This window comes from Cynocephalus volans, chromosome 16 (assembly GCF_027409185.1).
Source record: "Cynocephalus volans isolate mCynVol1 chromosome 16, mCynVol1.pri, whole genome shotgun sequence".
In the NCBI taxonomy this organism is placed as follows: domain Eukaryota; kingdom Metazoa; phylum Chordata; class Mammalia; order Dermoptera; family Cynocephalidae; genus Cynocephalus; species Cynocephalus volans.
This window is the reverse complement of record NC_084475.1, coordinates 48,185,447-48,211,732: the sequence shown is the minus strand read 5'-3', so window position 1 is coordinate 48,211,732 and position 26,286 is coordinate 48,185,447. Positions and strand designations below refer to the sequence as shown.

The window sequence follows — 26,286 nt, the reverse complement described above, 5'->3', positions numbered from 1 at the left end:
TTGGATTTGCTTCAATTAATATGGGGGGAGTGGGTGAAACATCTGGCCATGAGTTGGTAATAATGGAAGCTGAGTGATGGATACATGGGGTGGAGGGGCCCACTATACTATTATCTCTACTTTTTAAATATATTTGAAAGTATCTCTTTAAAAAAGTTTTCTAAAACAAGTAATTGCACCACCTTGCCCCTACTGGGATGGCTACTATCAAAAAACAGAAAATAAGTGTTGACAAGGATGTGGAGAAATCAAAACCCATGTTACTATTAGTGGGAATGTACAATGGTGCACTTGTTAAGGAAAACAGTATGGCAACTCCTCAAAAACTTACAAATAGAATTACCATATGTTCCATTTCTGGGTATATATCCAAAAGAACTGAAAGCAGAATCTTGAAGAGATATTGGTGTACCCATATTCATAGCAGCATTATTCACAATAGCCAAAAGGTGGAAGCAGCCCAAGTGTTCCTAGACAGGTGAATGAATTAAAAAAATGTGGTATATACATGTAATGGAATATTATTTAGCCCTGAAGAGGAAGGAAATTCTGACACATGTACACAATGGATGAACTTGAGGCATTATGTTAAGTGAAATACGCCAGTCACACAAAGACAAATACCGTAATGATTCCCATATATTGAAGTACCTAGAGTAGTCAAATTCATACAGAAAATAGAATGGTGGTTGCCAGTGGCTGGAGTGAGGGAGGAATGGAGAGTAGTTATTACTAAATAAAATATACCCAGAGTTCTAGTTTTGTAAGATGAAAAGTGTTCTGGAGATTGACTGCACAACAATGTGGATGTAATAAACACTACTGAACTGCATTCTTAAAAATGGTTAAGATGGTAAATTTATGTGTATTCTACCACAACTAAAAAAAAAGTAATGGCAGCTATAAGCCTCCTCTCACAGCAGAAGTTCAGGTAATGATGACAGACTGAAAACCAAACATTAGGCGAATGCCCGGCCAATATGAAAACTGCAGAAAATCAGTCCAATTGCTGTTTAAGCTCCTACATTTTATAACCCTATACCAACATAAATTGCTTCAAAACTTCTTCAGTTTGTAATTTACCCATTTCCACAGAGCAGAAGTCAGTGCACATTTTTTATAAAGGCCAGAGAGTAAGTATCTCAGGTTCTCAAGGCCAAGAGGCAGAATCAAGGATATTATGTAGGCACTTATGAGAAAGAACAAATATACACAAATTTTAATTGATGAAATAAAAGATAATAATAATGATAGAATACAGTTTTTTATGATACAGGTCTACTTATGATAAGAATAAAATTCTTTATATGGGGATAACATTTTGCTTACTCGAGGTTCAAAGTTAGTGTTTCCTTATCAAAACCTACTACACAAAGATTTATCTGTTAATGTTGATCTGTGCTGAGACTTTATCTATTTCATCTATCTAAAATAAATATGGCCAAGTATAGTCAAGGCCAATTTGCCCTTGTTCTAGTAACTGTCCACCTCTCCAACAAATACTAATGGCTAATCTTCTAGGACACTGAAAGGAAAAAGTGAAGCTCCATCTCTGAAGTGCTACAGCACATAAACTTTCTTTCAAAGGAACTGAAGAAGAGTGAGGACTTAAAATGTCACTTACCTTTATTAGATAAAGGTGATAGGAAGGCATCTTGCATTTGTGGTCCATGGGATGAGGCTGTGTCTATTTCATGATGGGTGGGGCCAATGCTGCCAAGCCAGCTCTGACTTCGTTGGATATCAGAGATGCCAGTATCCACCTCAAGACTTAAAAAAGGGTCAGCTGATTGAGACTTTAACAGCTGCTCCCCTATGCAGGGCAGATTCATGAACAAACAAACAATAAATGGGGGCAGAAATTCAAGGTGCACACACTGCCAGTTCCCATTCTGCTCTCATAGCTTACCCCACCTGCCCACCCAATACTAACAATTCAAAGCTAATCACTTTCCTACACTTATCATCCACCCCAAAACTAGGGATGTGGGATTGTAACAAAATGGACCGACCGTATAACGCCATGTAATAACGCCATGTAACGGTCATATCTTTGTATCTTTTCCTGGAACGAGGCAAAACATTATTCTGTTCATCTTCTAAACGATTTGCCTTGGTTCTTAAGATGACATGAAGTTTCCAATGCATAATAAAAATTTTGTTTTAATTTGCATATAAATAACAGTCTTCATGAAAGACCTGAACTAAAAAAAACTTTTTTCTTTCACCAAAATATATAGTTTCACTTTGTCCTCTCCTAGTTTAGATGACCCAAGCTGTCAATGATATACTTTTACTCTTTCCCTAGAGTGAGTCCTGTAGGAAGGATACAATTCAGCTTATTCTGAGGTCCATCACTAAGTGGTTCTAAAACTCCTTCCCACAATAAGTGTGGTAGCTTTTACATTCAGCCAGTTCTCAACTTACTTATAATCTAGATAACAATGGTTAGATTTATACATTAGACTTTAAGGTCATAAAGCTTAGAGACACAGGTTCTACTTTATTTATACCCTTGGTTAACTGATGTTGACCAAATGAAACTATGTTTCAACTGATGTACAAAAAGGTTGGCTTTTATCCACTCCTGAGTTTGGAATGAAAAGATTTCTTAAATATCAACTAACAGCAAAATGTCTAAATACTTGGAGTAAAATATAATCTTCCTTGTGCAAGTGACGTGAAATTTATTTTACCTGTTCGGTATTTTCCATTTTTGAAAGGAGAACTGATAGAAGAGGCTGGGATGATGGGAAGTGGCCACAGGAAATCTTTGTGGAGTCTCTTCAGGGCTATCACAAAGTTGTCCACCCGGGCGGCTCGGGTACGTTCCTTGCAGAGCCAACCAATGAGTTCAAAGCCCAGCTGGGCTGCAAAGCAGCCGAGGTCCTTTAACCGCACATCTTCTAAGAGGCGCCGGGCATGTCTCCAGAGCATCATGTCAATGTACATGTTCTCAGCACAGTCACTGTCTCTGCTCCATCTATAAGTGGAAACACAACAGAGCAACAGAATGGAGTTCACATACTTTTATGCAGCAGCACTGATAAAGCTGACAAGAAAAGAGATCCAAGATCTACTTCTGATTGAAGAGGAAGATAAAGCATCAGGGCTTCTCTGTATTGAACACCCAGAACACAGTAGAGCACACATATCTGCAGAATAAATACATGGAAGAGGAAGAAATACGGGACAGAAGAAGTGAGACCAGGAAGAGGGGGGCAAGTGGTTGAAGGAAAGAAAGGGAGCAAATAAATGCTGTATTTGAAAAAACCAGATCAAAGAAACTAAGGATAGAGAAGCAAAGTGAAATTAAACCTCTCAATGTGAGTTACGTAGATATATGAAAATAAAACTGATTTTTAAAGATTAACGACTTGACTAAATATAGTCTATCATCCCTTACTCATATGCTGATGTGGTGTAATTTGGTGCTTGGGGAATGGTAATGCTTTTAGTGACAGGCAATATAGTGAAGGGGTAAAGAGCCTAATCTCTGGAGCAGAATTACCTGGATTCAGATATTGGCTTTGCTACTCATTAGTTGTGTGAACATAACCAAATTTACTTTTATAGGCCTTTGTTTCTTCACCTTTACAGTGATGATAACAACTGTTATACAGCTGTTGTAAGGATTAAAAGGCCTATACATGTTAATGTTTAGAACAGTTCCTAGCACATAGTGAGCACATGGTAAGTTACTAACCAATATTTTAAATTCAGGATATGGCTCAGAAGATGCTGTTTGCCTGGCTATTGTTTATAGACTTCCGTTGATGCATTTACTTGTAAGTAGCCCATAATATTGCTGTGCGTGTGTGCGTGTGCACGTGTGTGTGAGTGTGTGTGTGTGGTGGTGGTGGTAATGGCCAGTGATGAGAGAAAGCAATAAAGCATCACAATAAAAACTTTCAGTAATCTCTCACTATGTGCCAGGTACTGTAGTAAGAATACAAACAATATAAAAAAAGGGATTAAGGAAGAGAAAAAACAAGAGCCAAGAACATGTAATAACACAGAAAGGAATACGAGGACATCAGAAACCAGAGGAAGTTCTAATGATTTTATAATGTTCAGTATGAGTTCAGAGTCACCTCTCAGGAGACAATAACCCATCTACGGATGATGTAGATTTCAGTTTCCAGAACACAATTCCTTTGGCTCTCCCACTGTTTAGTGACTTTAATCAAAAGGTCAAAACCCATAGAACTATACAACGCAGAGGGAAACCTAATGTAAAATGTAGTTAATAATACTGTATCAATGTTGGTTCACAACTCTAACAATGTACTACACGAATGTAAGATGTTAACAGGAGAAACTGCAGGGTGGGGGCATCCGGGGTGTGTGAACTGTCTGTACTTTCTGCTCAGTTCTTTAATCGTGAAACTGCTATAAAAACAAAGTCTATCATTTATTTTTTTAAAAAAAGGTCACAGGATAGTCAAATGCATGACCATTAAATTTTTTTTTGTCAAGAGGTATAGATGGAAAGGATAGAACTACTGACTTTAAGAAGGCTGTTGGATTATCTGCAGATTTACCTGTCTTCCTTTTTATTCTAGTCCTCTATCATCAGAGGTCATTTGAAGTTAGTCGCATTCAGAGCAGGTATATCAACATCCACTCTAGCACAGAGAGGCAAAAACTATACAGAGAACAGAAGTAAACTTAGGAGGAAGAAAAAAGGGAAGCCTTCTGGGTAGTCTTTATGCCTTTTGGGAATGGAAAAAGGAATGGCAGTTGGATTAATTAGTTGTTTCCATCAGACCTAATTTTATAAATGCCCTGTAATGCAATGTGTCAGATGCCCTAAAATCAGTAATGGCTCTTTATTCTTTTACCTTTTTCCAGAAGGACCAGATGGCATACTTAGTGTTTTCTGTAAGCTGAATTTACTAGGAGGAACATTTTCAGCTGACTGGGATAAACTGATGCTCCGATTCCTGAAGAACTCAAATCCACCACTTGAACTGGGTTCCTGTGATTACATACAATGCACAGTACAGTTAAAGAAAGATGTCATGCAGGTGAACGGCCTAAAGAAGCTATACAATTTTGAACTAACCTGAGCTGTAGGTGTGGATGGAGGTGTCTCAGATTCTCCAGAGCCAATGGCTTTAAGAAATCGAATCATGTGTCGACACAGGTCCCACTTGCCTTGTTCCAGAGCTGTGTTGAACAGCAGGGTAGCATGTTGCCTACTTACTGCTGGGACTTCCATATTCTACAAAAGCAACCAAGAAAGACAGCATTCCTTTTATACTACACGATTTGGAAATATTTGAGCAATTCTTTATCCCCACAGTTCCCTAAACCCAAGGAATGTACAGACAGCAGGGATTAGTTTAATAGTAAGACTAAAAGGAGCAGTAAAAAGCACCATACAAGGAAAAGTGAGGCAAGCACTCTGCTGGTTTAACATAAATTATGATTTACTGAACTCCCACTACAAGCCAGATACCTTACCTATACCTTACACACATTATTTATTTCTTTCAGTGACTTTGCAAAATAGGTTTATCATTCCTATATAAGAGTTTATTTAACTCTGTTTCCTCATCTGTGAAAGATCAGCAGAAAAGCAATACAAATCTAGGTTTGCCTGACTCCAAAAAAGCTCAGGTCTCCTGTGAAAAAGAGTTTTGTGAGGATGTGAACATTACTGCCTGTCTTAGCCTTCATGGGAATGTGCCTAATAGACAAGTTTAATTCTAATATCTGCCAATCCATAGCAACTTAGGAATTCTGGTGGAGAAAAAATTTCCAATTCCATTGCTAGGGAGATCACTTGAAGGTCTAAGGAGTGATCCAGAACAAAAAAACAGCTGCATTCTTTTTTTTTCTTTTTAAAATGGTTTTTTAAAAAAACTTAATGGACACATCGTAGTTATACATACTTATGGGGTACAATCTGATGTTTTGATACACATACGTTATGTAATAATTGGGTTGGGGTAGATAATATATCAATCACCTCATGCATTTATCATTTCTTCATGGTGAAAACATTCAAAAGCCTCTCCTCTCGCTATTACATAATATATGAAACTTAACTGTTAATCATAGTCACTTTACTGTTCAATAGAACACTGAAACCTACTCCTCCTATCTAATTGAATTTTGTACACATTGGCCAATCTCTCCGTTTTCCCTGGCCCCCTCCACCCACTCCCCTCCCCAGTCTCTGGTAACCACTGTTCTACTCTCTCTTTTGATTTTATTTTTATAATTCCATGGCTTTTTCTGTAGGCCTGGCCAAGGAATTATGGAATCTCAGGGCCACCCAGCCTCTGCCTGAATATCTTCTCTGGTTTCAGTCAGTTGTCATGAAGCGAATAAGCTGATAGGAAAATGTGCTTCAGGCAGATATTCAAACCAGGTTTATGTTTACATTCTAATATCAATGAAAACAACTTTAGCTTATCAAATCCATATCGGACTTAAAGGAATATCAAACGATCAAGCTCTTCTATCAAATATATAATTAAACCAAATATTCAGGAGTCTCAAAGAACCATTATTTTGAGAAAAATCATCAGTTACAAGAGGGTTATTACTATGAAAGGCATGAACCTCCTCAGCTTGCGAGGGGAGCCTAACGTAAGGTGCTCTGCTGTGACGCATGCTCTACCCAGAGTCCCCTCAGCAATTCCACACTATAAGGAAACAAATCCATTATTGTGGGGAGCTTAGACAAACCCACTAATATCCAAAACAATACTTTCTCATTATTGTGTTTCTTATGTAATATTCTAATAATCTTATGCAATATTTCTTATATAATATGTACATATTATTTGTATTACAATACATACTCATAATAAATTTATTCAATATTACTCAAAAGATAATACTCTGAACTCATTAATATGTTTTAGGCCTATTTATGTACAGTTTTAAAATACCTCTGCAATGTTACTTTATGATATGCAAAGAAATCTGTGGGCACTTGATAAGACAGAGTTCTTTAAAATGGAAGACAGAAACTAAACAGGAAATTTAACTATTAATTCCTTAAACACAATCACAGTGCCAATATAAGACATCTTTTTTTCTAAGTTTAAGCTCATTAATTCTTGTCCCTTTATAATTGTTACCTGTAAGATAATAAGGTAAGAGGCAGCTGTGTCCAAATCCTGAGCCATCAAACATTCCTCAAATAAGTCCTTGGGGTTTCCAACAGCTGCAAAAAGGTAATTCCACAGGGCATATTCAGTCTTCCTGGCACAATGGACAACTGTCTGCAGGAAGAGGGGGAACTCGGTGATAAATTTTGCCACAGTGGGAAGCAGAGGGTCGGGAATGGGCTCCCGTGAGGTAGCTTCTTCTTCCAGCACTTCATGGAGCATGAGCTCCAGCACATGAGGAAAGTAAGGTAATCCGGCACAGGACTGGGCCAAAAGCAAGGCTTGCTCCCCAAGGTTCCTGACCAGAAGCTGACGAAGAATGTGGTGGAGGTAGATCTGAGAGGTTCTCTCCACAACACAGAAAGGGAAGAGCACCTCCAGCTGTTCCCTAGCACTGTTCCGAGTATACAAAGAATCATAGAGTAAAGTGTCATTGACAGCACCAAGGACTAATGCATCTTCAAACAGAACAGCCAGGGGGTAAATATTGATGTGGAAAGGCAGCATGATCCGTTGGGACAAGAAGGAATGGGGCTTGCGGTGATCCCTAGGGAAGAGAGGGAGCCAAACTTTCATCCCTGCACCACCACAGCTCAGCCAGAGGGCCTCCAGAAGGTGACGTTTTTGTTTACTTGCTCGACACGTTGTCCAAACATTTTCAACAGACTGAGCTAGTACCACAGGAGGACAAAATGGCAGCTGGAGAAAGAGAGATAAGATTAGATTCTTTTCCTATTAAATTTGTAGTTCTTAAGTTCCTACTAAGTCTTTCAAAATGATAGTATGACAATTTTGGGGAAAAGTGTGTGTGTGGGGGGCGGTGTCTATTTAAAATAAGAGTTAATAATAGTATCTTGCCTTTCATATACAATTAAATCTAAAAACAAAACCAAAACCCCTTGAAATTGACCAATCTATCCTTAGTTTCCCATTAGAATTTGCAACTAATAATGCCTAACTAAGCAGTAACATCTGGAGTATGGAACATTTTATTATCATTTCAGGACCTCATCCTTTACCCTTCACAAACAGTCTTATACCCAACAGCTTAAGACTAATTTTATGTACTTTCTCAGTTTCCAAGTCACAAGACAATACTCTCCTCTTAAATTCTTTTATTCCTCCAAGCTAATCCCTTCTTAATGTTAGAAATGACTTGTACTTTACTCACAAGTTTCCTTTGATTAGGGTTACTGTCCTTCTCCCGGATCTGAGGGCCTGACCTGTCCCTCTGCATCATGATGAGCTGTCCTGCAAGGTTTAGCATAATGCTCTCTGCGTCACGAGCCTGCAATTTCAGAAAAAGAAATTGGATTCGTACTAATTTATAGGTATGTTTTTGGCAATATCCACTCCCTCCCAAATCCATAAGGTTTACAGGTTAAACAATCATCAATATTTATTGAGGTTGTACTATGTCTAGCCATTCTGCTAGGCTTTATAGGGATACAAGGGGAGATTTCGGGCTAGAGTGAAACAAAGCTTAAATGCAATTAATGAACAATACAAGTGAACATAAAATTAAGGGCAGAGCTGAATCATCCTGGGAAAAACTAAGCAAAATTCAGAAGTTCATAAAAATGAGAGATCACTTTAGTGATCTAGCTGGCATAGGGAGAAGGTTTAATGGATGAGGTGGGACTTGAAAGATGAGAATACACATGGGTAGAAAGGAAAGGGTTGGTACTGTAGTTGAAGAGGGCTTAGAAAGCCAGGTGAAAGAGTGGCAGGAAATCAGCCACTACTTATGGTTCTTGAATAAGGAAGCTATTAAAAAATCTGAGTTAATCAGGATGGATTACTGGGGAGAGGCAGACATCATGGGTGTTGACTTTAAGAATGAGGAAACAGTGTGCCTTTTTATTACAGAAAATTTCAATCAAACCCCAGAGTAGAAAGCCTTGAATAATGATGTCCTACTGAGCACTATCACCCAGCTTAAACAATTACGCATATTAAAGTTTGAGAAGCACTGTTTTAAAGCAAATCTTGGATATAAATAGTCATTTTCACCTGTAAAGAGGAAGAGCATTTTGATTAAAAAAAAAAAAAAAAAAAAAAATTTACTGCTATGCTTATCCTAGACATGAAAGGCAGAAAAAGAGAGCTGAACTAAAGATGATGATTTGAAGGTATCAAATCTAGGTGAAGTGCTAGAAAAACTAAGGTTATCACACAGAAATTAGAAAAAGAAATTAGGTAAAGGAAAACCGAAGAATTTCTTTTCTTTTTTTTCTATTAAATATGAAAGAATCTTAAGATTTTCAATCTTAAAAATGTTGAGTGATGACCAGAGATGAATATGCCATCATAAGCATAAAGGAAGTTTGGTAAACAGAAAAATAGATGAGTTTTCTGAGGCACAGTATACACAGAGAAAAGAGTATACTGGGCCATCAACTGAGCTTCTGAAGGCAAGAAGAGAAATGGGGAAGTACAATCAGAAACCAAAGAAGAATTTCTGAAAGGAAAGAATGACTATTTGGAAGATGTGGGATTACTTCCCAGGTTTTGATGCTTGTTGGCTCAACTGACGCTCCCAGTGTCATTTAGGGCTCATTCAGGAAAAGAGCAGCCACCCTATAAATTCTAGTTGCAAAATAGTTATACAAAATACTCTTGTTTATTACTGTTTTCAGATTCTACAAGGGGTTGTGTATAAAGAAATGGCAAAACTAAACATTTGATAACACATGAGAAAAAGCCAATAACTTGGAGGTATGAAAAGGAAAATGGAATTTAAAAGATCTGTGGGAACTATGTAAGAGTCTGACACTCAGATAACCATAAAATGTACCTAGATGGCAGAAGAAAACAAATATGCGAATGCATGAATCAGAAAAATAGGATTGTACCAGCATAGCCACCAAAATAAACAAGAACAGTAGGACTGTCTAGGAATTGGCATAAGGACAAACTCTTCAAATACTTCAACAGACCTTAAGAGCATTTACTGCAATTCACCACAATATGACTAATGTTCACAATGACCACCCTAAGTTTTAAAATGGTAGATTTCACCACTACATTTCACACTACACTTCATTAAAAAAAAATACCCTTTTCTTCAATGAGTGGGTATTATCAGTACATACTCATTCAACATTATCTGTTGAATACAGGTGGCTGAAACAGCTCTCTCAGGCAATTTTAATAAAGTTTTCAAAAAAGCAGGGGCTACCTAATACACTCAAAATCCTAAATGTGAAGGAAACCAAAACACCATCTCTTACCCTAGAAAATCCCTGGCAGATGATTCTCCTCGGGAGTTTTAGGAACAAGGAACTCACTCTCTCATGAGAGAGGCTATTTTACTATCGAACACTTCTCATTGTTACTATTTTTTAAAATCTTTAATATTAAGTCAAGATTCGCTTTGCTGTAGTATTCTTGGTCATCCCTCTGTACCAGATGTAATCAATTTCCTATTATATTTTAACTTACTTCTTAATTTGTTCTTTGCCAAGTTAAACATCTCCTCTTTGTGAAAGGCCCTCTCATGGGATACCCAGTACTAGTAATGCCACTGATTGCCTACTATATCTGGGATATACAAAGAATCCCTTTTTATAATAATATGAAAACTTCAAAGACAATAAAAAGTATGGAAAATAATACAATAAATCACCATATTCCCATCCTCCAGATTCATAAATACCAAGATTTTGCCACAATTGCTCCATCTATTCCTTGTTTCTTTTTTAAAATTTTGCCAAACTGTTTAGAAGTAATATATCATGTCATTTTACCTCTATATGCATTCCTAAAATATATGAACATTTGTTTATATAACCACAATGCTAATATTACATCTAATAAAATTTGCAATTATTCCTTGGTGTTATCTCTCAATTAATATTTAAATATCCCTGACTATTTCAACAGTATCTTTTCATAGCTGGTTTAAATGAGGATACAAATGACTTGCTTCTGTAGCGTAGTGATCACATTAGCCTCACAAAGGAGCTTAGCCACTGCTTTTGGTTGTTATGGCTCTGAATGCCTTCTTTAATCTACAAGAGCGTCTCCTTTTTCCCCCGTGTGATTGACTTGTAGCTGTCCTATAGAATGTCCTGCATTCTGCTTCCTTGTGCTGTAAATCAGACTAAACCTCTATCACTGTATTTCCTGTGAATGGAAGATGACTCCAGATGCTTGATTTGATTTAGGTTTAATGTTTTTGGCATTAATTCTTCATGTGAACTTCATTTTACATCACCTCAAGAAGCATATGACATCTGGTTTTCCCATTTTTAGTCATGCTAAGATTGATGATTAATAAGGCTTGCATGTGACAACCTGATCCCTTCATTGTAATGTTTCATCAGTAATGATCACTACCTGAATCAGTTATTTTCTCAGGACTGCAAAATGGTGATTCCGTAACTCTCACATTCATTCCACATCTTTTTAGATAGAAGTTGTCTACAAAGCAGAACTTTCCCTTATCAACTAGGACTATGTGGTTTCATGAAATACAGTTTACAGAGGAAATGGGAGCTATATTTTAAAGGAGAAAAATAATTACAAGTTTATCTACAAAAGGGACACCAAGATGGCTAAGAAGTCTAGAACAAATATCATGAGACAGTTGGAGATACAGGAATATTCAGCATGCAGATGAAAAGACATAAGAAAAGTATGGGGAGAGAAGGGGAAGCTAAGGAATGATAACTGTCTGCAAATATTTTCAGGGTCTTCATGTGAAGAGGGGATAGCTTTTATTATTTCCTGTTCCAAAGAATAGAGAACTGAAATAGGCTGTTACAAATCAGATTTTAGATCCACACAAATAAAAGCTTGTAACAATTATAACTGCAGTGGAAGAGGCTCTCTAACGGAGCAGCTGAATTCTCCAGAACTGGAGAGTCTAGTGCATTGTTTTCTAAATATTTTATGGAATGTTGAGGTTTAATGGAAGTGCCTCAATAGGATGTAAAAGACAGACTGGGCAATCAGGGATGATAAATAAATCTTCACAGAATTTTCCTTTGACAGCAGGTTTCCAGTTGACATAAACTTTGGAAACTGTTATATATTGGAAGAAGCCCTGGAAGTTATGCACCCTGGGTCCTGGTTGCATCACTGCATACACAGTTACATCACCCAGAAACTATGCGGTTACACCTTCTTTCCTTATAATTATCTAATCTTGGAGTCCTCTATGTTCTATATTCTTTCTCCTTTCTCACTGCCCAAGTTCAGGCCACAAACATCATTCACCTAGATTATTACAATGGCCTCCCAACTGTTCTCCTTAGATCCAGATTTGTCTCACTCCAGTTCATTTTCCTCCTTAAACATTATAAAGCTTAGATCTAATAATACCCACCTTAAAACACTTCAGACTTGAAGTTAAAATTATCAGCATTACCTGTAAGACTCTAATTTGTCACACTCCATGTTTCAGTCAACTCTAAAGTTCTTAGAATCCCCTGAATGAATTCTTACTTGTCTATGGGGCTTTATACTACTGTTCCCTCTGCCTGAAGTTCCCCCTCTTTACTTACTCTCTACTTGTTCTCCAGGTTTCAGTCTAAATGGTACAGAAATCTTCTCTGTTCGGACCACCCCATGTTTTTGTTATAAGCTCTCACAGTAATCTCTACCACTTTTTGGTACACACATCACGGGAACAATTAATTACGTAATTGTCTGTTTAATGTCTGAGCAGAAGACATGTCTGTTCAGTTTGCCACTGCAACCCAGCATCTTCCTAGAAGGTACATTCTACACACTTACTATTTATTTGCTGAACAAATAAATAGTTGCTAGTACCAACTTAAAACACTAAACACTGAGATGTAAACTCCCAAGAGCTCTGATAATGAAATGATACCTGCTGTGGCATTTTCAAGGTGATTCCATTCTCTGTACTCACTGATGTCAGAGTGACAGATACTACCAGGAAAGGGTGAGGAATGTAGCGTGACATGGAGACCTCCTGAAGAACTTGAATACCAGCAGTAGTATTTGGACTGTCAAAAAAAAGAAACCCACATACCTCAACAACATTGTTAAAAAGGTGTTTTTTGGTTTTTTCCCCCTTTTCTGCTACTAATAGTATTAGATTTCATGATTATGGAAGACCCAAATGTCTTCTACTTATCATCCTCTCCTCCCCAAATATCCTTCAATCAGGAGACTGACAAAGTTGAGAGATCAAAAGGACACATACAGGGATGAGAGGGAAAGGGAGTAAGATGTAGGAGGGAAGAAAAAAACTAAGATAGAAGCTCTAAAAATAGAAATGTTTAAGAAAAAAAACAAAAAGAAAAAAACCTCCAACTCCCCCCCAAAAACCAGTTGGTTGAGAAAGGATGAAGGTTCAATTACTAAGGCTAGTAAGATGTCTTAATTTTTATCTTTTCATTACTCCCCAACCACTGTGCTACTTCAGCAAATACAAAACAAACAAAATCTCTGAGAAAAAAATAAAACTGAAGAGGTGTGGTCTAAATGCTGCAAGTTGACCAGATGCCAAGAATATAAAGCAACATATAGCAGCATCAAGACTGCCAGTTTTGCCTGTCCCAAACTATAGGTATCTAGCTCAGAGGAAATATTATAAGCAAGTCCGCTAAGGACACGCTTCCTAAGGCTTTAACACTGTGGAATTCCTTCAAATTTCCCCAAGTGTGTGGAACATTAGGATAGTTAGAAACCACTCACTTTGAAGGTTGTGAAAAAAATTCAGTATCTAAGGGTTTACCTCATCCAAAACTACATTTTTCAAATAAATCTAAGAAGATTAGCTGAAAAACAGGTAAGTGGGCTATTTCTTTTTTCACAGCTACTATATGAATATCACTCATGAAAACACCTTGCTTTTTCACTTCTTAAAAAAACCCCAAAAAACCCTAAATATAAAGTAGAATAACTGAGAAAATAAAATAAATTGAGAAAATAAAATATTGAGAAAATAAAAACCACAGAGGAAACATGAAAAATAGGAGCAAAAATTGACTTGTCATATGCCATAAACTTACCCATCAGATTTTCTTTCAATACTGTAAAGGCATATTGAACAGTCTGCTCTAAATACTATTATCATGTCCCGGAAGACACTAAGCAGTAATGTTTCTGCTTGTGCTTTGGTGACATGAGCAAAGGCATTGTCCAGATTTGATGTTCGCAAGTATACTCTGAGCTGAAGAAAACAAAAATAAAAAAATTATAAAAACAAGATGACTACCAGAGATGACTAAATACTTTAGACATGCTGCTTTTTATCTACTGAATTTTTTTTCAAGTAACAGTAGTTGAAAGACCTATCTAAGCTTTAACAATGGATTATGTTTACATTTTGACAGACTAGACTCATTCTACAAATAACCAAAATGAAGTGATCAAATCTGTGAATGCACTGTTATGAGACATTCTTTTTAGACTTGCATAGTTAAACCTCACCTAATGAGAATGGCAGTTTCTCAAAACAAAAAAAAACCACATAAATCAATAATTTAATAAATCTATCTCTAAGGACAGCCATTTTTATATTAAACTTTTTTGCTTTTAACTATTTTTTATTATTTTCAAATTTATAGAGAATGTCTAATGGCTAAAATCCTTAGAAGAGGTTATTTTACAAGTCCCAATTGTCACTTTAAAAAATTTTTAAAAATACTAGTAACCTGAAAACCCCATTAGCTAAAAAAATGCTAATTCTTGATTTAAAAAATAAAATGTTTTTTTCATTTTAAACTAGACTATTTTCTATATAAAATAAAATACTGCTTAATAGCTTTAAAATATAAAAATCTGTTATTTCTGAGAGGAAAAAAACTTACCTCTTCTTGATGGTCACTTAGGTTATAACATGCAAGGACCATAAAATCATTCCACCAGGCTAAGCCACCTGTTACAATCATATTTTGCTCCTTAAAAGAAAAAATTTTTTACCTTAATTATGTTACCTAAAATTATAAGAAAGTAATACATTTATAAAATAGCAGGCAATAAAAGTTCAAATTATTTCTGTTCTCTCTCTCCCACCAGTTATTACTCTAGGGTCTTTATTAATAACAATTCATATCCTATTTTTAAAAATAAATATTTCTGCAAGGAAGCAAATACATCATTCAGAATAATTGGGTACCGGGGGAGTTTCAAGATGGCGGCAGCTGCGGCGGCTGGCGCGGAGTAGCTGAGGTGGAAAAGGTGGCCACTGGGCCTCAGGCAGCCGGGAAACTTGTGGACCTTCCTCTGGCCATCTCTTAAGGGAGGACTGCTGCTGCTGGCCGGTCGTGGGGGCTCAACGCCACTTTGCCCCCGGCAGGAGAGGCTGCCTCATTTACAGGCAACAGCTTTGAAGTGTGGAGCAGGAAAAGAACTGATTCTTAGCTGCAAAAGTGAGTCTTGAAACAGGGAACACGGCGCCAGGGCTGCTGTGGATGCAGCCAGGATCCCGGAGGCTGGGGCCGCACTGAAGGCGGCCAGCTGCCCTATTCAGGATTCGAGGTTTCAAGCCGGCATTAAAGAAGACTCCTGGGAGCGCCCGAGCGGCGCTGCGACTGAACAGCCCGAGGCGGCAGCGCCGAGAACACGGAAGGCAACAAACCAGAGACAGAGCGAGCGCCCGACCTGGCACAGCACTGTGAGTGATCCCTAGCACAGCTCCGTTCGGGGGGTGGATGCCCACGCGGCTTCCCGCCTGCACCACCAGGCCACTCACTACCCCGGTGCTGCCTCCATTTTCCCAGGTGCGGGCAGCTCCGCCCTGCTCGGCCATCACTGAGCCCATTTGCTTGGCCTGGCGCGGGGCTTTCCGGACCCTGCGGGTCGACCTCCTCTCCCACTCCCTCCACGGTTCTCTGGCAGGGCTGGGGGTGTGGGGCGTCCCGACCAGTTTTGGGAGGGCTAGGAAGTACGGGCGGGCCGACTGTCACTCCACCACACCCTGGACTCCGGCCCCGGTAAACTTCCTGTTACTGGGAGGCAGATACCATCTCTGCGACCACCAGTTTGGAAAAAAGCCTAACGAATTTCTGGTTGGGAATAGTGTGGTAGGACAGTTCCCAGGTCCGCTTGAACCTGCCGGAGAGCAGGCTGCAGGCGGGCACTAGACTCGGTTTATACCGGGGGGATACAAAGGTGAACAAGACCCGAGAAAGATCTACACAGTGCTACAAAGGCACCCAGAGAGACCGGTCGTCTGTGCCTAGCAGAAACCTGGTAGACTTCCTGGGCGAGGCGGTGCTGAGCAGGGTCTTGAAGGCCCAGCTGATAGACGAGGGGTGCAGAAGACACGCCCCAACCCAGCACAGTGTGCACAGAGGGGGGAGACGTGCGGCCAGGGAGGCGGAGACTCGACAGAAACCATACACCCGGTGGGGTCGCCACTGCACGATCTAACAGCCTGGGCCAGAGCACACGGAAAGGGGAGAAGTCCTGTACAGAAAGTGAAAGCTCAACAGAGATCACACACGCTGTGGTACGTGATCCACCAGCCCAGCAGAGTACAAGCTGACCAGAAAGGTGGATCCCGGGAGAAGCCCAAGACCCGAGGCAACCACACACACAAGACACTAGAGGCCAACTGAGCAGTCACGGCGGGAGCCATACCAAATTGGCAACCACAGCAACATCCTAGTTAGTCATTAGTCTTAAACCGGTGGACTGTGAAACCCCCTGCCACAATGAATAAACACCAAAAAAAAGACACCAGAAATACAAAAAATCAAGAAAGTACACCACCAAAAGTTAATAAATCTCATACTCTAGATCCTATAGAACAAGAAGCCCTTGAAATAACTGACAAGGAATTTCGAGTGATAATTCTAAGGAAACTGAATGAGATACAAGAAAACTCAGCTAGACATCATGATGAAATGAGGAAAAGTATACAGGATCTGAAAGAGGAAATATACAAGGAAATCAATGTCCTGAAAAAAAATGTAGCAGAACTTGCTGAACTGAAGAAGTTATTCAGCGAAATAAAAAACACAACGGAGAGTTTAACCAGCAGGCTTGTCGAAGTTGAAGAGAGAACCTCTGAACTTGAAGATGGGCTGTTTGAAATAACACAAGCAGACAAAAAGAAAGAAAAAAGAATCAAGGACATGGAAGAAAATCTGAGAGAGATATCAGACAACCTCAAGCGCTCAAATATCCGAGTCATGGGTATTCCAGAAGGGGAGGAAAATGGAGATTCCATTGAAAACATATTCAACAAAATAGTGGCAGAAAACTTCCCAGGTATAGGAAAAATCACAAATCTTCAGATCCAGGAAGCTCAACGATCTCCAAACGTATTCAACCCCAAAAGGCCTTCTCCAAGACATGTCATAGTCAAATTGGCAAAACTAAGAGACAAAGAGAGAATCTTAAAAGCTGCAAGAGAGAAGCGTCAAATCACCTATAAGGGAGCCCCAATCAGGTTAACATCAGACTTCTCATCACAAACCCTAAAAGCTAGAAAGGAATGGGATGATATTTTCAAAATACTAAAAGACAAAGATTGCCAGCCAAGAATACTCTACCCTGCAAGGCTATCCTTCCGAAATGAGGGGCAAATAGTATATTTCTCAGACAAACAAAAACTGCGGGAGTTCACTACCACAAGACCACCCTTACAAGAAATCCTCAAGGGAGTACTGGGTTTGGTTCCTGAAAAATAACTACCACTGCCATAAAAACCTAAGAAAAATCTAAACCCGCTAGTACAATAAAAATGGCATTCATGAAGAGAAAACAAGCTAACAAAAACACTATCTACAACCTAAGGAACCAACAAACACAGAAACCAAACAGTAAATCAGAAAGCAAGGAACAAAAGACACCTAAGACAACCAAACAACCAATAAAATGCTAGGAATAAATCAACACCTTTCAATAACAACTCTTAATGTAAAAGGCTTAAATTCCCCAATCAAAAGACACAGACTGGCTGACTGGATCAAAAAGCAGGACCCAACTATATGCTGCCTACAAGAGACCCACCTCACCCATAAAGATTCACACAGACTAAGAGTGAAAGGATGGAAAAAGATTTACCATGCAAACAGAAAAGAAAAACGAGCTGGAGTGGCTATTCTTATATCTGACAAAATAGACTTTAAACTAAAAACCATAAAAAGAGACAATGAGGGACACTACTTAATGATAAAAGGACTGATCCATCAAGAAGACATAACAATCATAAATATGTACGCACCCAATGTTGGAGCAGCCAGATTTATAAAACAAACTCTATTAGACCTAAAGAAGGAAATAGACACTAATACCATAATAGCAGGGGACCTGAACACTCCACTGTCAATATTAGACAGATCATCTAGGCAAAGAATCAGTAGAGAAACACAAGATCTAAACAAGACTCTAGACCAATTGGAATCGGCAGATATCTACAGAACATTCCACCCAACAACCTCAGAATATTCATTCTTCTCATCAGCACATGGATCATTCTCCAGGATAGATCACATATTAGGTCACAAATCAAGTCTCAATAAATTCAAAAAAATTGGAATTATCCCATGTATCTTCTCAGACCACAATGGATTAAAACTAGAAATTAATAACAAACAAAACTCTGGAAACTATACAAACACATGGAAATTAAACAGCATTCTACTTAATGACATATGGGTCCAAGAAGAAATCAAGCAGGAAATCAAAAAGTTTATTGAAACTAATGAAAACAATGATACATCATACCAAAACCTGTGGGATACTGCAAAAGCAGTATTGAGGGGAAAATTTATTGCATTAAATGCTCACTTCAGAAGAATGGAAAGATGGCAAGTGAACAACCTAACACTTCACCTTAAAGAACTAGAAAAACAAGAACAATCCAATCCTAAAGTTAGCAGACGGAAAGAAATCATTAAGATCAGAGCAGAACTGAATGAAATTGAAAACCAAAAAACAATTCAAAAGATCAACGAATCAAAAAGTTGGTTTTTTGAAAAGATAAATAAAATTGACAAACCATTAGCATGGCTAACAAAAAAAAGAAGAGAGAAGACTCAAATAACAAAAATTAGAAATGAAAAAGGCGATATTACAACTGATTCATCTGAAATACAAGGAATCATTCGAGACTACTATAAACAACTATACGCCAACAAATTTGAAAATCTGGAGGAAATGGATAAATTTCTGGACACACACAAGCTCCCAAAACTGAACCGTGAAGACGTAGAAAATTTGAACAGACCAATAACAATAAAGGAGATTGAAGCTGTTATCAGAAGGCTCCCAACAAAGAAAAGCCCAGGACCAGATGGATTCACAGCAGAATTTTACCAAACATTCAAAGAGGAATTGACACCGATTCTTTACAAACTATTCCAAAAGATTGAAACGGACGCAAATCTCCCAAACTCATTCTATGAAGCAAACATCATCCTGATACCAAAACCAGGTAAAGATATAACCAAAAAAGAAAACTACAGGCCGATATCCTTGATGAATATAGATGCAAAAATCCTCACTAAAATACTAGCAAACAGAATACAGCAACACATACGAAAAATTATTCATCACGATCAAGTGGGATTCATCCCAGGGATGCAAGGTTGGTTCAACATACGCAAATCAATAAATGTGATACACCATATTAATAAACTCAAACACAAGGACCATATGATCATCTCTATAGATGCTGAAAAAGCATTTGATAAAGTTCAGCACTCATTCATGACAAAGACCCTCTATAAGTTAGGTATAGAGGGAAAGTATCTCAACATAATTAAAGCCATATATGCCAAACCCACTGCCAATATCATCCTGAATGGGGAAAAGCTGAAAGCTTTTCCTTTAAGAACAGGCACTAGACAAGGATGCCCACTCTCACCACTCCTATTCAACATAGTGTTGGAAGTACTAGCCAGAGCAATCAGAGAAGAGAAGGAAATAAAGGGCATCCAGAATGGAAAAGATGAAGTCAAACTGTCCCTGTTTGCAGATGACATGATCCTATATATCGAACAGCCTAAAACCTCTACAAAAAAACTGTTGGAATTGATAAATGATTTCAGCACAGTAGCAGGATACAAAATCAACACACAAAAATCAGTAGCATTTCTTTTCTCCAATAGTGAACATGCAGAAGGAGAAATCAAGAAAGCCTGCCCATTTACAATAGCCACCAAAAAAATAAAATACTTAGGAATTGAGTTAACCAAGGAGGTGAAAAATCTCTATAATGAGAACTACAAACCACTGCTGAGAGAAATTAGAGAGGATACAAGAAGATGGAAAGATATTCCATGCTCTTGGATTGGAAGAATCAACATAGTGAAAATGTCCATACTACCCAAAGTGATATACAAATTCAATGCAATCCCCATCAAAATTCCAAAGACATTTTTCTCAGAAATGGAAAAAACTATTCAGACATTTATATGGAACAATAAAAGACCACGAATAGCCAAAGCAATGCTGAGCAAAAAAAATAAAGCTGGAGGCATAACACTACCTGACTTTAAGCTATACTACAAAGCTATAATAACCAAAACAGTATGGTACTGGCATAAAAACAGACACACTGACCAATGGAATAGAATAGAGAATCCAGAAATCAACCCTCACACTTACTGCCATCTGATCTTTGACAAAGGCACCAAGCCTATTCACTGGGGAAGGGACTGCCTCTTCAGCAAGTGGTGCTGGGATAACTGGATATCGATATGCAGGAGAATGAAACTAGATCCATACCTCTCACCGTATACTAAAATCAACTCAAAATGGATTAAGGATTTAAATATACACCCTGAGACAATAAAACTTCTTAAAGAAAACATAGGGGAAACACTTCAGGAAATAGGACTGGGCACAGACTTCATGAATACAACCCCAAAAGCACGGGCAACCAAAGGAAAAATAAACAAATGGGATTATATCAAACTAAAAAGCTTCTGCACAGCAAAAGAAACAATTAAAAGAGTTAAAAGACAACCAACAGAGTGGGAGAAAATATTTGCAAAATATACATCTGACAAAGGATTAATATCCAGAATATATAAGGAACTCAAACAACTTTACAAGAAGAAAACTAGCAACCCAATTAAAAAATGGGCAAAAGAGCTAAGTAGGCATTTCTCTAAGGAAGATATCCAAATGGCCAACAGACATATGAAAAAATGCTCAACATCACTCAGCATCCGGGAAATGCAAATCAAAACCACATTGAGATACCATCTAACCCCAGTTAGGATGGCTAAAATCCAAAAGACTCTGAACGATAAATGCTGGCGAGGCTGCGGAGAAAAAGGAACTCTCATACATTGTTGGTGGGACTGCAAAATGGTGCAGCCTCTATGGAAAATGGTATGGAGGTTCCTTAAACAATTGCAAATAGATCTACCATACGACCCAGCCATCCCACTGTTGGGAATATACCCAGAGGAATGGAAATCATCAAGTCGAAGGTATACCTGTTCCCCAATGTTCATCGCAGCACTCTTTACAATAGCCAAGAGTTGGAACCAGCCCAAATGCCCATCATCAGATGAGTGGATACGGAAAATGTGGTACATCTACACAATGGAATACTACTCAGCTATAAAAACGAATGAAATACTGCCATTTGCAACAACATGGATGGACCTCGAGAGAATTATATTAAGTGAAACAAGTCAGGCACAGAAAGAGAAATACCACATGTTCTCACTTATTGGTGGGAGCTAAAAATTAATATATAAATTCACACACACACATACACACATACACACACAAACCGGGGGGGGGGGGAAGAAGATATAACAACCACAATTATTTGAAGTTGATACAACAAGCAAACAGAAAGGACATTGTTGGGGGGGAGGGGGTGAGGGAGAAGGGAGGGAGGTTTTGGTGATGGGGAGCATTAATCAGCTACAATGTATATCGACAAAATAAAATTAAAAAAAAAAAAAAAAAAAAAAAAACAGAATAATTGGGTACCATATAATATCATTATTCCCTCAACCAACAGATGTTGGTTTAAATTCTGGCTTTATCATTTATCAGATGAGTGAATCCTAGCTTCTCTTTTATCAAATGGTGAGTGACAATAGTGCCCTCACTGGGTTGTTTTAAAGATTAATAAGATAACATACATGAAAGTAACAAAGTGTGTGATACACAACAGGAACCTATTAAATGGTAATTTCCCTCTCTTTTCCTTGTATTTGATTCTTGCAAAATCCAACCGCATATATATGAGAGGTCTTCAAAAAGTTCATGGAAAGTTCACAGTATCTTTTAATTCTATTTTTCTATGAACTTTTTGAAGTATACTTGTATACACTCTATGTTACACAAAAATATATGTCATACACAGACAAGCAGAGAATGATCTCAAATTTTGTGTAAATTTATTCTGATCACATCTGATGATCTCAACCTGGAATGTAAGAGTAAATCCTCAAGCTAGAGAATTATAGTTAATGATCTTAACAAGAATTAAAAACCCACAATTTCAACACAAGATTCATTATCAAATACCAAGTACTTTATCAGAATTGACTCTTAGATATTTTCCAACATCACTTTTTAATATTTGATTTTATTTTTATAAGTAAACAATGGCTTACTTTATAGTTATTTCTTATTGTAGTTCTCTTATACTTTGAGAAATAGGTTCTTAATTTCAAAAAGACTAACCTGGGTAATGTTTCCAAAAAGTTTCCATTTCTTCGTGAGTAAAGAGTAATGTGCAAAACCAAACTTGCCAACCACAGCAATATTCTGTCCAAGCTTATCAATAGCTGAAAACTGTTTAAAAAAAAAAAAATTAAGAACTCTTCCCTGGAAACCTATAAACTTTATTAGGTATAAAGAGCTTGGTAATGTGTCAGGCAAACAGACTATTAATAAATGTTTGCTAAGTGAATTAAATATAAAATGCTGAATTTTATAATCCAAATATTTATAGTTTATATAATTATATTTATGACAAAATTATAGATGTTAACACACTAGCAATGCACAATGAATCAAGTATTAAAATTTTAATTCTCAGAATGCCTCCTGCAGCAAATGCTATCTAACAAAAGTTAACACCAACAAAATATCAACTCACCCGTATAGGCCAATTGCTCTCTAGATAGGTGCTGGAAATCTATAGAAAATAACACATCAGTTTGGCAAGCCTTATGAAATATATTTAAAGTTAAAGCATTAAATTATCACAATATGAGATTCATCTTCCTGTAAACGTTTAAGGTGCCCCCAAATAGAGGGGTCTTAGTAGCAAAGCACTTGGAATTTACCATTTGTATACGAGCCAAAATTTCACCTTATGTCTTAACCATTTCAAGTTTTCGGACATCAGATTTTCCTTTTTTCCTCCACAATGTTTTTGTTTGTTTTAAATACTGAACTCAATAAATACACAAAAGATATTTAGAGAAGCACCCATGAGGGCAGCCATAAATTATGGAGATGAATAGTTTGGGTTGCTGATGTGAAACATCCCAAAAGAAACTCTTGTAATAAAATTATAGCCTCAGCAAGAGTTTTGTTTTTTTTTGTTTGTTTGTGACCGGCAAGGGGACCGGAACCCTTGGCTTGGTGTCACCCGCACCGCGCTCAGCCAGTGAGTGCACCAGCCATCCCTATATAGGATCCGAACCTGTGGCCTCGGCGCTCCCAGTGCCGCACTCTCCCAAGTGAGCCACAGGGTCGGCCCAAGAGTTTTGGTTTTTAATGAAAATATTTTTATTAATTTCATATTTTTTTGATTAATAAAAGCAATGCTTATAAAATTAAACAATATAAAAACGTGTAAGTAAAATGAAATTTTCCCTGTTGCTCAGGGATAACCACTTAAGCTTTTATTCTGTCTCTCTAAACAAACATCCACAAATATGTAAGTGTGTATAAGCTACTATTTTTGGGGGGGTGTTCAACTTATTCATCTACAAGAATTCTTAATATATTACAAATATTAACTCTTAATATGTGGTAAATATATTTTCCCAAGTTGTCTGTCTTACATCTTTTTATGTGGTATGTTTGTATCACTCTAACAAAACTTTTAAACTTAAAGAATCCTCTATAGGATTATCAATATAGATTAAGTAAATTCTAGCCTTATTGAGACTGTGATCTCTCTACAAGCCTAATGACTCAACAGTTTTCATGAGCATGTTGTGGGAGCAGAGTGAGAATTAACAGAATAACAGAACAAAGAAAGAGTCTTTTGTTCCTGGAATGAGAAAAGCTTTGGTTTTATTCAAACTTATTTTCATTTTACTCAAAGAAAAATTATCACATATTTAAAAAAAAGAAAGCCAGATTGAAAAGCCGAGTTGCAATCAAATCTAATGATTGATTGTGTAATGTGAAAGTAAAACAAAAGTAAAAGCAATATGCTGAAAACATCTGTATTAACCTTGAAAGTTTATTCATAAAGCTATTTGTTAGATTTCATTCATTTTCTAGTAAGTAATTTAAAATCCAGCTACATTAATAGCTTTTAGTACATTAGGAAGTTCTTAACCCCAGTGCTGGTTTGTGTAAGCCTACACAATTGAAAGAATTAAAGATAACAGCGTAATGATAATATGCTTGAAGAATGTTTAACCTGAATCTTAACAGATATGCTGTTATCATTCAGATCAATTAATAAAATTCACCATGATGAGTAAATTAGTTCAGAATAACAGTAAACTTGAGGTAATAATTGGGTGGTAAAATAATAGTCTTCTAGGAGGCTGTAAGTGAAATTATTATTATTGTTATTTTGCATTAGGAAAAGCAAAAAAGTCACTTGAAGAATGTACCTGAGTATAACTGCACCAGCCACCTATGACATTAAAAGGAATCCTCACCTCCCCCAAACCTTGGTGTTTCATTAGTATTTATAAAATACATGTGGGTGGGTAATGTGGAAGCTGGAATCTCATCGCAAAAATGGATTCCAACATGAAGAGTTCCTAATCATGAGAACCAAAGTTAAATCTTGTCAAATGTTCACACTCTGATGAATATCTATAGGAGAAAATTTATTCTTTTAACCTGAAAAAGTCTATGAAGTGCCACAAATTGCAAATTGTTTATTTTCAAAACTCAAGATGTAAGTTTGAAATGAAGGTTTATTTTTCATGCATTTTTGTATCTGAAGATGTTATGAAATAGACACTGGAACAAAAACTTGTATTTTCCCCATAGGTCTCCTTTATTGATCAATGTGTCATCTGAACTCTGAGCTCTACCCCTAATACTGAGAGCAGAAAATGGCCGAAGTAAGGAAAGATGCAGCTAATGAATAATGAAGAAACTCAGGTCATGAGTGTACACTCAAGGCACAAAAGTCATGCCACATCACTGGAAAACTGAGTGCTAAGGTACAGAATCTTTACCCTTCTTATCTCAGGATTTTTCAGTCTCTCTTAATGACTCAATCTACTTTAAAAAAAAATTTTTTACAAGTCATTCTGCCAAAACCCTGTCTCCTGGCTAGACAAGTTTTGTCTGTAACTGTTGAGATTGTGGAAGCTGTCCTCCTAGCAGATTTGATCTGTGCCAAATACCACACCTGGTATATGTGACACACAGTATAGGATGAGAGCAAATCTATTATAAGTAAAATAGCCTTTAAAGTCCTCTCTGTTGACATCCCTAACTTAGTGCCCAATACACTGCAGGTGCTTATCTCCCACATTTTGTGAAGCTTATTGTTTCCAAATAGCCAGGTTAACTATAAAACCAACACCTTCAGAACACTGAATAATGATGATTTATGCACCTTTCAGAAATAAATGTTTACATCATACAAAATACTGAACATTAAAATAAATGGCAGCCTGAGAAGGAACACAGCCTAAACCTAGAAGGTTTTGTTTGTTTTTTAATTTCATACTGTGCTCCATCTGTCAATAAACTATTTCCAAAATTTAAAAAATTTGTAGCTAGGAAAATTAAAGAAAGGAAAAAGCACAGTCTTTACCACCAGCTACTAGACCTGCTTCTGACAAGTATGTATTTGTTTTGCTTTAATGAAAGGAAAACAAAATTAACATACACTCTTCTAATCTGGAAGCTAAGGAATGTAAGGTAGAAAGGCTTAAACAAACAAAACGTCCAGTACTCTAGATGAGGAACTGAAAGAGCAGCAGAATTAGTTGGAGCACATTAGATAAACTCTAAGCTATATAAGAATCATACAAAGTATAAATCACACAGATTCTGAAGGAGGATGTGGTCACTTATCTTAGAAAAGAGG

At 37.4% G+C, this 26,286-nt stretch overlaps 2 protein-coding genes across 6 annotated transcripts in view; one reads left to right on the top strand and one right to left on the bottom strand.

The window, feature by feature from the left end:
* The window catches only part of ERMP1 (endoplasmic reticulum metallopeptidase 1), a 61,643-nt gene extending 56,683 nt beyond the window's left edge, over positions 1 to 4,960 (top strand). The window contains exon 16 of one of the 2 annotated variants that reach the window (XM_063081455.1): positions 4,855 to 4,960. In XM_063081455.1, coding sequence (XP_062937525.1) covers positions 4,855 to 4,893 — 39 coding nt within the window. In that variant the 3' untranslated portion in view covers positions 4,894 to 4,960. Of the gene's footprint in view, positions 1 to 2,723; positions 2,824 to 4,854 lie in introns of those variants that run through there. The other variant, XM_063081457.1, reaches the window with a different exon arrangement.
* RIC1 (RIC1 homolog, RAB6A GEF complex partner 1) overlaps positions 1 to 26,286 on the bottom strand; it is a 143,632-nt gene that overhangs the window by 3,487 nt on the left and 113,859 nt on the right. For all 4 annotated transcript variants that reach the window (XM_063081451.1, XM_063081452.1, XM_063081453.1 and 1 more), the window contains 11 exons: positions 23,140 to 23,178; positions 22,722 to 22,832; positions 14,921 to 15,010; positions 14,120 to 14,280; positions 12,970 to 13,108; positions 8,302 to 8,418; positions 7,101 to 7,829; positions 5,069 to 5,227; positions 4,845 to 4,981; positions 2,697 to 2,983; positions 1,625 to 1,813 (listed from right to left, as the gene is read on the bottom strand). In XM_063081451.1, coding sequence (XP_062937521.1) covers positions 1,625 to 1,813; positions 2,697 to 2,983; positions 4,845 to 4,981; positions 5,069 to 5,227; positions 7,101 to 7,829; positions 8,302 to 8,418; positions 12,970 to 13,108; positions 14,120 to 14,280; positions 14,921 to 15,010; positions 22,722 to 22,832; positions 23,140 to 23,178 — 2,158 coding nt within the window. The remainder of the gene's footprint in view (positions 1 to 1,624; positions 1,814 to 2,696; positions 2,984 to 4,844; positions 4,982 to 5,068; positions 5,228 to 7,100; positions 7,830 to 8,301; positions 8,419 to 12,969; positions 13,109 to 14,119; positions 14,281 to 14,920; positions 15,011 to 22,721; positions 22,833 to 23,139; positions 23,179 to 26,286) is intronic.